Below are 14,973 nucleotides of genomic sequence, written 5' to 3'. Positions count from 1 at the left end.
TATATGCCGACTAACCCCTGGCCTAGATTGCTAGAGCCGAAGTGGCTTTGACGAAAACTATCATGGCAGTCGTATATGATCGTCTCATGGGCCAGGGCGACCCGGGGAGCTGTCAACCTCTGCCCTTCTAGACTGCTCGTTGATCTCCGTAGCGCCGGACAACCAGTCTATCCCAATAGTCCAGACCAAGGGGCCAACAAAGAAAGGCTTCAGGTCCACTCAATAGCTGCATGCCACCGACGCCATGATGTGGCCCGACCACGTCTCTCAGCGTCGTTCTGGGCCGTAGGTGACTCTTTCAGCTCGTCCAAGAGCAGACATGCTTTATCTCGTCTTCCCACGGACATGGGTCTTCCATCAGCATGGTGTGGCTGCCAAGCAGGCCGGTGATGTGACCGTGCCTGTGCTTGTCAGTGCAAGAAGCCCAAAATATGACTGCGGCTCTAGTGTGCTGCTCATCAGCTTCCGCGTGTGTTGGGCAGTGATTCCCATCAATCTCTCTTAAAGCCTGCTATCCCATTGATGTACCCCTGGTCTTGTTTCTGTCGACCCCCGTTCGGGTTCCGTCTTGTTGCAGAGCCTCGTCTCCTTCCCTGCTCTCACCTCCTGAACCTTTCTTTACAGAATTGGTTTCCTTCTTTGAACCAATCTATATCGTTCTCAACTAGTCATTCACCACCGTCTGAATTTGAGGGCGTCGGTCTGGTCTGGCGTTACGGACAACGCCAAAGAAGCCTCGAGATGCGTGTCTTCAAGTCGTATTTCACGCCGACTGGCGATGGCACGACCGAGAAGACTTCGGCGCTGTCACACTCCCATGGAGATGTTGACGGGACTAAGGTGGCCAAGGAGAGCGCTGGTGGTCTCAGGCTCTCGAATCTGAAGTCGAAGAATCCACTTTCTTCCGCGTTGGCTCCGCAGTCGTCAACTCAATCGGCATCAATATCAGGGACAAATACCCTATCGGCCCACACAGGAACACCATCGCAGTCAAGGCCATCGTCAATATTGACTCCATCGGTCAGGAACTCCGTGTATCCCAGAGGCGACTTCAGGAACTCACAACAGACTCTCATGGATGTCAAGAACGACATGATGGTCAACTGGCTATATGAGCAGCAAATGAGAAAGCTTTATGTGTTTCCAGAAAATATTGGCGAGGGAGTTGTTCTCAAACGAGCAAGGGGTGACTTCACCTGCTGCCCGCCTCAGTTGAGAGCATTTCAAGGCGGCTTCTATGACATGATTGTCAAGATGAACGTCCGGGTATGTACGAGACCGTGAAATCAAGCACTGTCGGCTAACGCGTATCCAGTGTGCGATGACAGTAAACACGCCTGTCGTCAGAGCCATTTTGGACTCGTTAAGGAGCGTTGAGATTGACTATGTCCCTCTTCCAGACGGTCTCCGAGTTCAAATCCTTCAAAGAATGGACGATCTTCCGAAGGGACAGCTGCATCACTTCGCGGCATTTCTTCAGGAGGAAAACATACTAATTGTTTGGGATGATGACCCGGAGACTTTACTCCGTAGAGCTCAAACACTTGAGAGGAGATTTATGGAGATCATCTGGGGCACACAAGAAGAACAGGAAAACAACAACGAAGATGAAAAGAAAGGTCCAGATGTCGAAATGACTGAAGTAGACCCTGACCAATTGGAAAGTGGTACGACTGAGGAAAAACGGCCAATTCGACTCGAGAATGCATGTGTCGTTGGCGTCACCTTGGCTCTTGCGATCACCTGTCTGGGACTCGGTTGGAGAAACCTAGCCATGGAAGTCGGCGTTGATAACGGCTATATGAGACTTGCTTTGCTCGCGGCGGGACCGATCCAGCTCTTTTGCAGCTTGGTGAGTAGAAATCTCACAATTCAGTGTGCCTGTTTCCAGTCTCTAACAGAGTGCAGTTCTTCTTCCAAGCATTAGTCGGCAATCTGGCTCAGATTTTCGGACCAATTTCCGCTGTCACGTCGAACTCCAAATATTACTCCGGAAAGCCTCCGAAGAGGTTGAATAGAAATCTCCATGCCTTGCCTCATGTAACAATTCAAATGCCGGTTTATAAGGAGGGGTTGAACGCAGTCATCAGGCCAACTGTCGTATCTCTGAAAGGCGCTATATCGACATATGAGATGCAAGGAGGGACAGCCAACATTTTCGTGAACGACGACGGTATGCAGCTTGTTTCTGACGATGAGGCGGCTGCACGACGAGACTTCTACGACGAGCATAACATCGGCTGGGTTGCTCGGCCTAAGCATAACGATAAGCCTGAGGATGGCGAGAAGAAGTTCCTTCGTCGCGGCAAGTTCAAGAAGGCATCAAACATGAATTATGCGCTGCACGTATCCAATCGTGTCGAGGAGAAACTGCAACAGATCCATCGAGGAGCGAAGTGGGATCAAGAGGCTGAGTATGGCGCATACTACCAGTGCCTCGCCGACATCCTGCAAGAAGATGAAGGCCGGACTTGGGCGGAGGGTAATATTCGGGTGGGAGACTACATCCTTATCATTGACTCGGACACCCGCGTGCCAAAGGACTGCCTGCTTGATGCTGTTAGCGAGATGGAGCAATCACCAGACGTAGCCTTGATCCAATTCAGCTCTGGAGTCATGAATGTCTCGGAATCATTCTTCGAAAAGGGGTAAGTATTCTTCATCGAGATTATATTTCGTATACTAACAGATATTCAGCGTTACATGGTTCACCAATCTCATCTATTCAGCAATCACCTTTGCTGTGGCTTCGGGTGATGCTTGCCCGTTTGTCGGCCACAATGCACTTCTTCGATGGCAAGCGATCCAGGAGGCTGCAGCGTATGAGGATGAAGACGGCTATGAGAAGTACTGGTCCGAGTCTCACGTGTCCGAAGATTTCGACATGGCTCTTCGTCTCCAAGTTGCCGGGTACTCGCTTCGGTACGCCGCCTACACGGGGGATGGCTTCAAGGAAGGAGTCAGCCTGACTGTATACGATGAGCTGGCACGATGGGAGAAATATGCGTACGGGTGCAACGAGCTTCTCTTTCACCCTTTCCGATTTTGGATTGTCAGAGGACCTTTCACGAAGCTCTTTAGACAGTTCATCTTCTCGTCGATCCCATTCCCTAAGAAGGTAACAATCTGTGCTTATATCGGGACATACTACGCTATCGCATCAGCCTGGTTACTCACCTTGATGAACTACTTCCTCACCGGATGGTTCTTTGGCATATACGACAAATATTATATTGACTCCTTTGCCATTTACTTCGGTATTATTACTGTTTTCACGGCACTGGGCAATGTCGCCCTGGCTGTCCTTCGATACCGGTTGAGCGAGAAATCCCTGCTTGGAGCTTGTAAGTCATCTGTCCCCAAATGCTATTCTCATGGTAACACGAGCTAACTCACTCCTCAAGTCCTTGAAAACCTGACATGGATTCCTATGTTCACCATCTTTCTTGGTGGCGTATCGTTGCACGTTTCACAAGCCATCCTCAGCCATTTCTTCGAGATCGACATGGTTTGGGGTGCGACAGCCAAGGAGGTTGAGGAGGTGAACTTTGGTGAGGAGATGGTTCGCATCCTGAAGAAGTTCAAGGGAACTTTCGTTTTCTGTTTCCTCGCAACTGGACTGATGGTTTCCGCCTTCTATGTCTTCCCCGTGCAGTGGCGGATCACCACGTTCTCTTCGATCTACCCATTTGCCTCAGTGGTGGCTTCTCATTTCTTACTACCGGTCATTCTGAATCCCGCCTTAATGATGTTTAGTTGGTAAAGTGTACTTGACAGGGGTGTATCGTACGTTGGTAATCATTGTGTTAGAGGGCGTTCGGGTCGTTCGGGTCTTGAGGGGAGCACGAGGTAATATCGGCGAGGAAGGACAAAACATATCAGAGGAGACTAGACTTAGATCACGATAATGGACATAAGCACTCAGTATGAGTCGAAACCTAGACCATAAGACTCACAAACAGGGGGCAGACTTCTGTAGACCGAAAGATAGGTGTTTCCTTGAGTAGCGTGCATTGGTTTCCATTTCTCGAAACATTGCAAGCCTTCTCCAAAGAATTTTGGAAGGAAAGGGACGCCGAAGGGAAAAGCGCCATCAAGTAAACTTTGGTCACAAAGCCCTTCTATAAGACCGCCAATTGTGTCAATGGCGTACGGGCTGATGTTGATCCTTCTTTACGTTGTTTCTATATCTAAGATATTGTATATACCCAGACAGTCTCTTTCAACGTAAGCATTGTAGGCGTTCACAGCCTGGTCTCTACAGACAATCTATAGAGACCCGACTTGAACGTGCAGACGAGAAACATGCTCGAACTGACCTGACTCGGAGGCATGTATCGACATCGTGCCTTCCGTTTCGGGAAGCGGTGGGAGTTTCGGAAGTGCCTGAGACCCGCTATTCACCGCAAAATGCAAGAACAGCGTCATTGTGGATCCGCCAACGTTAACGTTCACTGTGCGACTCAGGCAAAACTGAAGCTTTGGAGCAAATGGGTGTCGGTAGGGCTCTGGGGGCTCTGCCTAGAGCTGGTTATCAGTGCTTGACGGCGCCGTCTCAAACCCACAATTCGTGACCTAGAAGTGGTTGAAGGTGGACAAGATATGCGCAATAACCTGCATGGACACGCTCTCTTGCAGCGATTGAGCGCTGTGATTGACTGGATGCAGGTCATCGTGGGACTGTCAGCGGGGTCTTTTGGACACGCACAGCACTGCACAGGACAGCATTGAGGCGACACCGACAGAATTAATAAGTCGTCTCTCACGGAAATCCACAGCGAAGAGGTCATAAGAAACGGGTATCGACTCGCGTGGCATTTTAGTTACACCTTCTCCCTTGACCCAAACTCTTACAACCTTGGATCTCTGCTTTCTTCTCTCTCTGCTGTCTGTCCGTCCGTTCATCCATCCATCCATCCTGCACGATACAGGGTATTCCTGTTGCCATCCGTCCGTACACCGTACACCGTACAACCCGCAAGATCTTGTCATCCGACTTTATCGTTCCCGCACTGGTCAATCTGTGTCGACGCTCTTTTTCGCCTCCTTGAACAACCCGATTGCGGTCACTTTCCATTGGCTGGACCCTGAAAATCATCCCCTCCAAGGGCTCTTCGGAAGTCCCTCGGATCTCATTCCTCGTTCCCAAGCTGTTCGGACACAGCTTCTATCTGAGATCCGCCGCTCAAGGCTCTTGAATACCTACCTGAACTGTGCCTCTCAGGGCAGTGTTACTGCTAAGGCGACGACTTTCTTTGACATATTGGCATCTTTTGCTGCGGATGACATAAGATTTGGACAATTTGAGGCTGGCTGTAAGAGAACAGACCCCCCCCATCATCTCGTCTCAGTCCTTTTTTTGGCCCGCGTGACTGGTTCCTGCAACTCCAATTTCCCCCTGTACTGTAACCGCATTTTCACTCCTCCCCAGCAAGCATATGCACCCAATACCGGCCGCTGCTAACCCGGAACAATCCTAGCAACACCACATTACCTACCTACACTGCGTATACCGCACCACAAGCACCGCACCGCAGCGAACCGCACCTGAAGCCCTACAACACAGACGAGCTGAGAACCTTTCTGGTGTTTCCCCGTACATAAGCCGCAGTCTTACCTCCGATCCTCTTCGACTGTCACTTTCAATTCCCGTTTGCTTCAAGCTCATTGTTTCTCAACCATCGAGCTCCCCCCCTCCTCAAAGGAAACCCCACTATCCCACCGATACACCGCCGATACCTCGTAGTCACCACAACGATGACCACGCCCGGCATGGGTCGCAGTCGCGGCTCGACCGACGACTTCAGCGTTTACGACGATGCAAAGACCTACTATGCTTCCGAGGAGCGCCATGTGAACACAAAGAGCGGAGCTCGGACTCGGACCTACTCCCAGGTAAAACACACATGCCGGCATTGCCAATGGGCCTCGCAAGATCTTTGTCGACTGACTTGGTCTTATAGAATAGTCTTCTGAAGCAGATGGAGAGGCTGGGCCTCAAAGAGCCGTTTCGAAGAGGTAGTCATGGTATGTGTCCATTGACTAGATCATGAGTTGTAGTGTGGTTCGCTAATTGTTGGTCAATGGCACAGATGAGACCACCATTCCTCAATCCCGACGATTTCTTATCCAAGTTGAACCTACATTGCAGAGCTTGCAGTCGCAAGAGGATACGGACAACAATATGCAAATCACAATCGAAGACAATGGCCCAAAGGTAACATCTCTTAGATCCTCTGGGCTAGAATATGCCACTAAATCGATGTACAGGTCCTGTCCCTCCGTACAGCTGCCTCCAACGGCCACAACAGATTTGACGTTCGAGGCACCTACATGCTTTCAAACTTGCTTCAAGAGCTATCTCTTGCCAAGGAGTATGGGCGAAAACAGATCATTTTGGACGAGGCCAGACTGAATGAGAATCCCGTGAATCGGCTGTCACGATTGATTCGTGATCACTTCTGGGAAGGCCTCACTCGAAGGATTGATGCCTCTAGCATCGAAATTGCTGCTAAAGATCCGAAGGATTGGACCGACGATCCTCGACCGCGTATATATGTCCCAATTGGTGCTCCTGAGCAACTTGAGTACTACCAAAAGGTTGCGCAGGATCGGCCAGAGCTTCGTTTGGATGTCCAGCAGCTTCCAGCCAAGATTACCCCCGAACTTGTCCGAGACATGAATGACGCACCTGGACTTCTCGCAGTTGAGATGGAAGAGTCCACAGATCCTGTTACCGGCGAACGCACTTTACGAGGACTCCCCTTCGTGGTTCCTGGCGGTCGATTCAATGAGCTTTATGGGTGGGATAGTTATATGGAGTCCTTGGGTCTTCTAGTTAACGACAAAGTCCACCTCGCCAAGTCCATGGTGCTCAACTTTTGTTTCTGCATCAAACATTATGGCAAGATCCTCAACGCCACCAGATCATACTACCTCGCCCGCTCTCAGCCCCCTTTCCTCACTGACATGGCACTCCGGGTGTATGACAAGATTCGACACGAGCCTGGTGCCCTGGAGTTCCTCCGGACGGCCATCCTAGCAGCCATCAAGGAATACCACAGTGTCTGGGTTGTCGAGCCAAGGCTTGACCCTATTACCGGCCTGTCCCGATATCGCCCCGAGGGATTAGGTGTGCCGCCTGAGACCGAGGCAGGACATTTCGTTCACATTCTTGAGCCCTACTGCAAGAAGTATAACATGGAATTCAGGGAATTCGTGCGCGCTTACAACCATGGGGAAGTCACAGAACCAGAGCTGGACGAGTATTTCCTGCATGACCGTGCTGTCCGTGAGTCTGGTCATGATACCTCGTACCGGTTGGAGGGAGTTTGTGCAAACTTGGCCACGATCGATCTAAACGCCTTGCTCTACAAATACGAGACTGATATTGCCCGGACAATCCGCAATGTCTTCCACGACAAGCTGGTGATTCCGGCTGAATACTGCGTTGGCTCCTTGCAACCCGGCCAAGTTGAATCGTCCGCAATCTGGGACCGCAGATCTAAGCGCCGCAAGCTGGCTATCGACAAGTATCTCTGGAATGAGAAGGAGGGCATGTATTTCGACTATGACACTGTCAAGCGTGAACAATGCAACTACGAGTCCTGCACGACATTTTGGGCTCTATGGGCTGGCGTTGCGTCTCCAAAGCAGGCAGCTGCCATGGTCACCAAGGCCCTGCCCTTGTTCGAGGCCTATGGCGGTCTGCTTTCCGGTACACAGCGAAGTCGTGGTGAGATAGGACTCGAGCGACCTAACCGGCAGTGGGATTATCCGTACGGATGGGCACCACAGCAAATTCTGGCCTGGACCGGCCTGTACCGTTACAGCTTCACCGAAGAGGCCGAGCGCCTTGCGTACAAATGGCTGTTCATGATGACCAAGGCTTTCGTTGACTTCAATGGTGTTGTGGTGGAGAAATACGATGTGACAAGGCCTATTGATCCTCACCGTGTCGACGCCGAGTACGGCAACCAAGGTTTGGACTTCAAGGGGGTTGCGAAAGAAGGGTAAGTGAAGATTCTAGTGGTAGCACGGATTTCATCTCCTCTGACTGATCGATTTAGGTTTGGCTGGGTCAATGCGAGCTACATTTATGGCCTGCAGATCGTCAATGCCCACATGCGCCGAGCCCTGGGTACGTTGACTCCCTACGAGACCTTCATCAAGGCCGTTGAGGAGAACCGCAACAAGGCCCTTGCAGAATTGGTCTAAGCTTTTCCGGTTGTAAATGTCGTCCTGATGATGATGATGATTCCTTCTTTTGGAAAGGGGGGTATTTCTTTCAGGTGTACTTCTGGCGTACTGGGCGTTCTTCCATCGTTGATCTCGCGGAAGATAGAGTAGGTGGCATGCGGAGTGTTTGCATGGGGTGCGCTGACGGAGGCTGCATTTCGATGGCGACAGACATTGGGGTATAGATGGTCGACCGGAAAACCTAGATGCACATTAGAGGAGGGTTATGACTGCATTATACAGGCACTATGATCACGGTTCACCATTAACCAGCGACGAGGTGAGGGTGGAAGGCAGAGGCTACAGATTGCACAAACGACCATGCAAAGGCTTTATGGGAAAGCTTGAGCCTTCAGCGTCAGGCCCAGGGATGATAGGTGGACCAGGCCCTACGAGTACTAGCATCGTCCCAAGTATCACTAAATTGCATGGCATTTTCGGACTCGATTGAATTGGATTGTGCTTCAATTGACTTGGTAATAGTGTCAAACTGGGACACACTCGGCAAACTACGCATGTGAAAGGCACACGAACAACGGAATGTTTAGTGCTTCGTATTGGGTGATGCCAGGCCGAGGCATAGCAATTGTCCAATGAGAAGCGGCAATGACCCCAAGTGGTGAGCCGCATCGGGTGTTGAATGGCTGCAGATTTGTACATGTGCGCAAAGACCATGAGATGCGTTGCCTACCAGGCTACTACTAAGAGATATGACGACAGCCCTGGCTCGCCTTTTCCTCTTCTTCACATGCCAGTCACGCCAGGGTCTGTTAGAAAAGCCACCTTCTCCTCACTTGAACAACTCAATTCTTCAGTCCAATTTGGAAACAGGACCATTGTGGATCGTTCTGCATTCTCATCACTTGGGAATGCACGATGTGAGTCAAATGAATCGGAAGATGCATAGATAGATGCATGATCATGAAAAAAGCACGGAGGCAAAGTCGAGCTTCCAGTCGTCCGTCCACAGGCCACTCAGCCATTCAGTGGTGACCCCAAATCCGGCATGTATCTGTCTGTCTGCGGGGGAGGGGTCGAGACCTCTTAGCCCGGCATTCGGTAACTCGGCCAATGGCGGCAACGCAGCCCTGTGCGGAGCCAACCACGGCGCGTTCCCAGCTCCCTTTAAGCCGAGTTCACCTTGGGGCACTACGGGTCAGTGACTCTGACCACAGTCATCCATTGGCATATGGGCGGGCGAGTAAGGAGGGCCAGAGGGAAAAGAATACATGTCTGCCAGGTACGAATTCGCCCTTGCTACCGGGTCACCCCCGCCAGCATCGGCTTGGCTTGATTGTACCATACTCTCCCACAAGCCTCCTCTTCCCCCAAAGCCATGACTTCCCGAGGCGGACCCACAAGAAGGCATGATCTGCCCTGGCGTATCTGACCTTGCTGGCTTGCCGCAGAGTCATCCATTCTCATGATTGCTTAGGGGCTGGCCCCCAGCTGAAGTTAAAAGTGAATAGCCGCTTGACCGATTGCTCCCGATAGCCCTGGAGCCGGGCCTGACATATCTTGTGACGATCCGTGACTTCTTGAGGTAGTTGACTGCTCGTCTTTTCCTCTCTCTCCTCGCGTCAGCTTCCTTTCTTCTCCTGGATTATTCCTATCATCATCTCCCAGTCCAGTGATTTGCCTTCCCGTTGATAGCTGCTGCTGTCCCGAACGCAACTGCTACGCTTCGCATTCCAGTGGCCCGCCTCTTTCACGTGTCATTTTGTGTACATCATACAACCACTCTCCCCTCTTCCCGTCTAAACTGCCCATCATGGCTGCCAACAACATGCGGAACCCCGCTGTTGACCCCAACACGGAGGATGCAGTGTTCGCTCAGGAGGTCGAGCAGGTGAAGAAGTGGTGGAGCGATTCCAGATGGAGATACACCAAGAGACCTTTCACGGCCGAGCAGATCGTGTCAAAGAGGGGCAACCTGAAAATTGACTATCCCAGCAGTGCCCAGGCAAAGAAGCTGTGGAGTATCCTCGAGGGACGCTTCCAGGTCAGTAGACAATGCTCATTGGTGGCGAAGTAGAATCAAGAACTGACGCGAATCGAAAGACTGGCGATGCCAGCTACACTTATGGCTGCTTGGAGCCCACAATGGTGACTCAGATGGCCAAGTACCTTGATACCGTCTACGTATCTGGCTGGCAATCATCATCAACTGCCTCTGCGTCAGATGAGCCTGGTCCGGATCTGGCTGATTACCCCTACGTGAGTCGGAGGAGAAGAGACAGTAGCCGCAGAATGCACAACTGACTAGAGATAGACCACCGTCCCTAATAAGGTTTCTCACCTGTTCATGGCACAGCTCTTCCACGACAGGAAACAGCGACAAGAGCGCCTCACGACACCCAAGGCGCAACGAGCAAAGCTGGCTAACATTGACTACCTGCGACCAATCATTGCTGACGCCGATACTGGTCACGGTGGTCTGACAGCCGTGATGAAGCTCACCAAGCTGTTCGTCGAGAAGGGTGCCGCGGGTATTCACATCGAGGACCAGGCCCCGGGTACGAAGAAGTGTGGCCACATGGCTGGCAAGGTGCTGGTCCCCATCAGCGAGCACATCAACCGTTTGGTTGCCATCCGAGCTCAGGCCGACATCATGGGTAAGCTTCGAGACGCATAACTCTATGCTTCGATATGCTAATAGTTTTGCAGGCTCTGATCTGCTCGCCATTGCCCGAACCGATGCCGAGGCTGCGACACTAATCACAACCACGATTGATCCACGAGATCATGCTTTCATCATTGGCAGCACAAACCCCAACCTGCAGCCATTGAACGACCTCATGATTGCCGCAGAGCGCGCAGGCAAGACCGGCGACGAGCTGCAGTCGATCGAGGACCAATGGCTGAAGCAGGCGAACCTACTGCGCTTCGACGACGCCGTCGTGCACGCCATCGAGACGGGCACCTTCACGGACAAGAAGGCGCTTAAGGCGCAGTACCTGCAGGAGGCCAAGGGCAAGAGCAACAACGAAGCGCGCGCCGTGGCCCGCGGCGTCCTGGGCGTGGACATCTTCTTCGACTGGGACGCCCCGCGGACGCGCGAGGGCTACTACCGCCTCAAGGGCGGCTGCGACTGCGCCATCAACAGGGCCATCGCCTACGCGCCGTACTGCGACGCCATCTGGATGGAGAGCAAGCTGCCCGACTACAAGCAGGCCGAGGAGTTTGCCCAGGGCGTGCATGCCGTCTGGCCCGAGCAGAAGTGAGTTTGACCCATCTTATTTTCCCCATGGTTGAGCCGTGCTGACATTTTCTCCCCCAGGCTGGCATACAACCTCTCGCCCTCCTTCAACTGGAAGACGGCGATGCCGCGCGCCGAGCAGGAGACGTACATCCGCCGGCTGGCGAAGCTCGGCTACTGCTGGCAGTTCATCACGCTGGCGGGCCTGCACACGACGGCGCTCATCAGCGACCAGTTCGCCAAGGCGTACTCGCAGATCGGCATGCGCGCGTACGGCGAGCTGGTGCAGGAGCCCGAGATGGACGGCGCCGTCGACGTCGTCAAGCACCAGAAGTGGAGCGGCGCGACCTACGTCGACGAGCTGCAGAAGATGGTCACCGGCGGCATCAGCAGCACGGCGGCCATGGGCAAAGGCGTTACTGAAGACCAGTTCCATTGAGTCATTTAGGTGTGAGTTTAGAAATTGTAAGTCATCGGTTGTGAGGGAGATTGTTGAAGGAGGAGCGGCATGAGGCATGAGGAAAAGGAGAATTTCATGAATTCAGAGACTTGATGAAAGAGTCACACCATTTGGAAAGAAAAGTGAGGTCATTTCACTTGATTTCTTAGTTGAAGCCATTTTGCATAGAACATAATTGAACTGGGAGAATCATAAGAAAACATTTACATTCAAGTTGAGGAGGTTGCAGCGCAATCGGAGCCATAGACGGACTGTCCCCGGAAACCCAGCCTGAGCGTACCCCCCAGCAAAAGCTGTTGTGGGCCTTAGGAGCCCTGGACACTTTAGCCAGCCTTTTTTAAAGTGCCGGCGTGCTCGCTCTGGGGAGTTTCTGGCGAATCAAACGCGCTCAAAGTGGACTGATAGGCGTGATCGCGTCACAAGCTCCTTCAAACTGGCAGCACCTGCATCCCGTCCGTCAATTCACTTGAGCTGCTCCCTTCCTCCCACTCATCCCATAACCACCTCAATCTGTCCTCAATTGGATCCGTCTCAATTCGCATACTCTTCAATCTTTGCGCCAGATTCTGAGGATTTCTTTCTATCTGTCGTGCAATATCGTCTTGACGTCAGCTATCCTTACCCGACTCTAGACTCTGAGCAGTCTCTCCACTAAGCACGACACCATCATGGCCGACGAAGCCTCAACGAACGATCAGCAAAACCCTACGGTGGCCGTTGATCCGGCACCCGAGGTCGCCATGGAGAGCGCTGTCGCAACACCCACGGCTGCCGAAGGGGACCGCTCGGCCCTCGCCACCGGCACCGTGACGCCAGCGCTGTCCGACATCCCGCTGAACCCAGAGCAGCGCAGCCTGTCGCTCAAGGTCTCGCTCGCCGACCTGAGCGCCAAGGCGACCGCGCTGTACGCGCACAAGAACTACGAGGAGGCCGCCGAGGTCTACGCCCAGGCCGCTGAGATGCAGGCCGAGATGAACGGCGAGATGAGCCCTGAGAACGCCGAGATCCTCTTCCTTTACGGCCGAAGTCTGTTCAAGGTCGGCCAGAGCAAGAGCGACGTGCTGGGCGGCAAGGCGCCTGAGCAACAAAAGAAGAAGGCCGCGGCGGGCGAGAAGAAGAAGGGGAAGGCAAATGGAAGCGCCGTGAAGACAGAAACTGCTGAGGCATCGGGCGCTGCAGCACAACCTGCTGCGGAGAATGAGACTGAGAGAGTTGCCGAGGAGGCCGTTGCAATTATCGTCGATGAAAAGGAGGGCGAGAAGAAGACTGAAGAGGGCGTCGAGGCGAAGAAGCCATTGTTCCAATTTACAGGAGACGAGAACTTTGATGACTCCGACGAGGAGGAGGTTAGACCTTTCCCTCCTCACTCGTCGCGGCGGATACTAACGGCATACTAGCAGGGCGGCGAAGAGGAAGAAGGCGAAGGCGAGGACGAGGAAGATGACGATCTTGCCATGGCATTCGAAATCTTAGACCTGGCTCGGGTTCTCTTCAACAAGAAACTCGAGGAAGGCACAGAAGCTGCTGCCGACGACAAGGGTAAGGAGAAGGCTGAAGGTGATACCCCTGCGACGAAGCACATCAAGGAGAGACTGGCAGATACGCATGACCTCCTAGCTGAGATCTCTCTTGAGAACGAAAGGTATGATAATGACTCCTTGGGATGAATTTCAAATGATTGACCATTGAACGTTGCTAGATACCCTAATGCGATCGTTGATTCTCGAAAGTCTCTGGAGTACAAGAAGCAGTTGTATCCCGAGGAGTCGGAGGTCATTGCAGAGGCCCACTTCAAGCTGTCCCTTGCGCTTGAGTTCGCCTCAGTCACCAGCTCATCTGATGAGGATGACAAGTCTGGCCCGCAGCCGGTTGACCAAGACCTACGTGAAGAAGCCGCGAAGGAGCTCGAGGCCGCTATCGCAAGTACGAAGCTCAAGCTTCAGAACAAGGAGGTCGAGCTTGCGACTCTGCACTCCCCTGAGGACAACGACATCACCAGAAAGCAAATCGCTGAGGTTAAGGACATCATTGCTGATATGGAACAAAGAGTAAGTCAGGCCTGAATCACGTCCAGCCGGAGGACATGCTAATTATTGGGTAGCTTGTTGATCTGCGCAAGCCGCCAATCGATGTCAATGCAGCCCTTGCCGGCAGCGATCCGATGGGTGGCATCCTCGGCGCTGCTCTAGGTGAGAGCGCTGCCCAGACCGAAGCCCGCATCGAGGAGGCGAAGAAGACGGCGACGGATCTCACCGGACTGGTGCGAAAGAAGGCCAAGGAGGAGCCAAAGCCGACTGCAGAGGAGGCGAAAACCAACGGCCACGAATCTAATGGCAAGCGAAAGGCCGAGGAGCCCGCTGAAGCCCCTGCAGAGACGAAGAAGGCTCGCGTCGATGAGGCTCAGGAGGCATGATCTAAGCTCCGCGGGGAGCTAGTGCTTCGTTCGGAACTAATGCAGACATTCTTTCTAGCTACGGAGAACCGGCACAGTGTACAGTATGTAGTTTTCTTTTACTACCGCAAGCAAATTGGGAAGGGGTCATGGCTGGGACGGTGGCACGAAGCTTTATGACATTTTCGCAAACAGAAAACGCCTTTGAGAAAACAGGGGCGGTGACAGCTAGACAATTAGCATCTCGGAATAAAATCTGGTGTTGCATGATACATTTCCACTCGACGGGAGGTTGCGCGCAATCTTCTCTTCAAAATGCCATAATGGGCTATTCATTATTAGATATATTTTGCGTATTTCTAAGTTTCATCTCTCATAAACTTGGTGCGGCCTCAGAGCTGGAGGCTCGTCGAAGGGCTTCGGCTCGTAGGTCCGCGCAGATGCGCTGAGGAGCCCTTGAAGAGGCTTTGCCAGATGTAGGCCTCGCTGAGCAGTAGCTCGATGTCTTTTTCAGTCCATTCGCGCGTTGGTAGAGACTGCAGAAACATCATTATCTCCTGGAAGTCCATCTTGACAAGCTTGTCGGACCACTTCACCAGGAAGGCGGCGCACACGTATAGATGGAACTCTGAGAATCCATTTTCCTCAGCCTGGCTCGTCAGCAAAACAATCAGATTAAAGACA

At 52.6% G+C, this 14,973-nt stretch overlaps 4 protein-coding genes across 4 annotated transcripts; all 4 read left to right on the top strand.

Annotated features, from left to right (window-relative positions):
• Positions 1–2,052: 2,052 nt before the first annotated feature.
• On the top strand, positions 2,053–3,763 carry UCRPA7_5189 (putative glycosyl transferase family 2 protein; the record flags this gene model as incomplete). The annotated part of the gene is made up of 3 exons (XM_007917736.1): positions 2,053–2,648; positions 2,698–3,344; positions 3,405–3,763. The coding sequence occupies 3 exons, from the start codon at positions 2,053–2,055 to the stop codon at positions 3,761–3,763; spliced, it is 1,602 nt and encodes a 533-aa protein (XP_007915927.1).
• Positions 3,764–5,757: 1,994 nt separating this feature from the next.
• Positions 5,758–8,217, top strand: UCRPA7_5188 (putative neutral trehalase protein; the record flags this gene model as incomplete). The annotated part of the gene is made up of 5 exons (XM_007917735.1): positions 5,758–5,895; positions 5,964–6,027; positions 6,093–6,217; positions 6,271–8,012; positions 8,070–8,217. The coding sequence occupies 5 exons, from the start codon at positions 5,758–5,760 to the stop codon at positions 8,215–8,217; spliced, it is 2,217 nt and encodes a 738-aa protein (XP_007915926.1).
• Positions 8,218–10,009: 1,792 nt separating this feature from the next.
• Positions 10,010–11,876, top strand: UCRPA7_5187 (putative isocitrate lyase protein; the record flags this gene model as incomplete). The annotated part of the gene is made up of 5 exons (XM_007917734.1): positions 10,010–10,240; positions 10,300–10,455; positions 10,511–10,853; positions 10,906–11,458; positions 11,519–11,876. The coding sequence occupies 5 exons, from the start codon at positions 10,010–10,012 to the stop codon at positions 11,874–11,876; spliced, it is 1,641 nt and encodes a 546-aa protein (XP_007915925.1).
• Positions 11,877–12,565: 689 nt separating this feature from the next.
• On the top strand, positions 12,566–14,310 carry UCRPA7_5186 (putative histone h1-binding protein; the record flags this gene model as incomplete). Its single annotated transcript, XM_007917733.1, has 4 exons — positions 12,566–13,243; positions 13,295–13,539; positions 13,597–13,945; positions 13,999–14,310. The coding sequence occupies 4 exons, from the start codon at positions 12,566–12,568 to the stop codon at positions 14,308–14,310; spliced, it is 1,584 nt and encodes a 527-aa protein (XP_007915924.1).
• Between the last annotated feature and the right edge of the window lie 663 nt (positions 14,311–14,973).

This window comes from Phaeoacremonium minimum (assembly GCF_000392275.1).
Source record: "Phaeoacremonium minimum UCRPA7 unplaced genomic scaffold PA7_03_scaffold_405, whole genome shotgun sequence".
Lineage (NCBI taxonomy): Eukaryota > Fungi > Ascomycota > Sordariomycetes > Togniniales > Togniniaceae > Phaeoacremonium > Phaeoacremonium minimum.
Note: the sequence above shows the minus strand (reverse complement) of the source record. Positions and strands in the feature narration are given on the sequence as shown.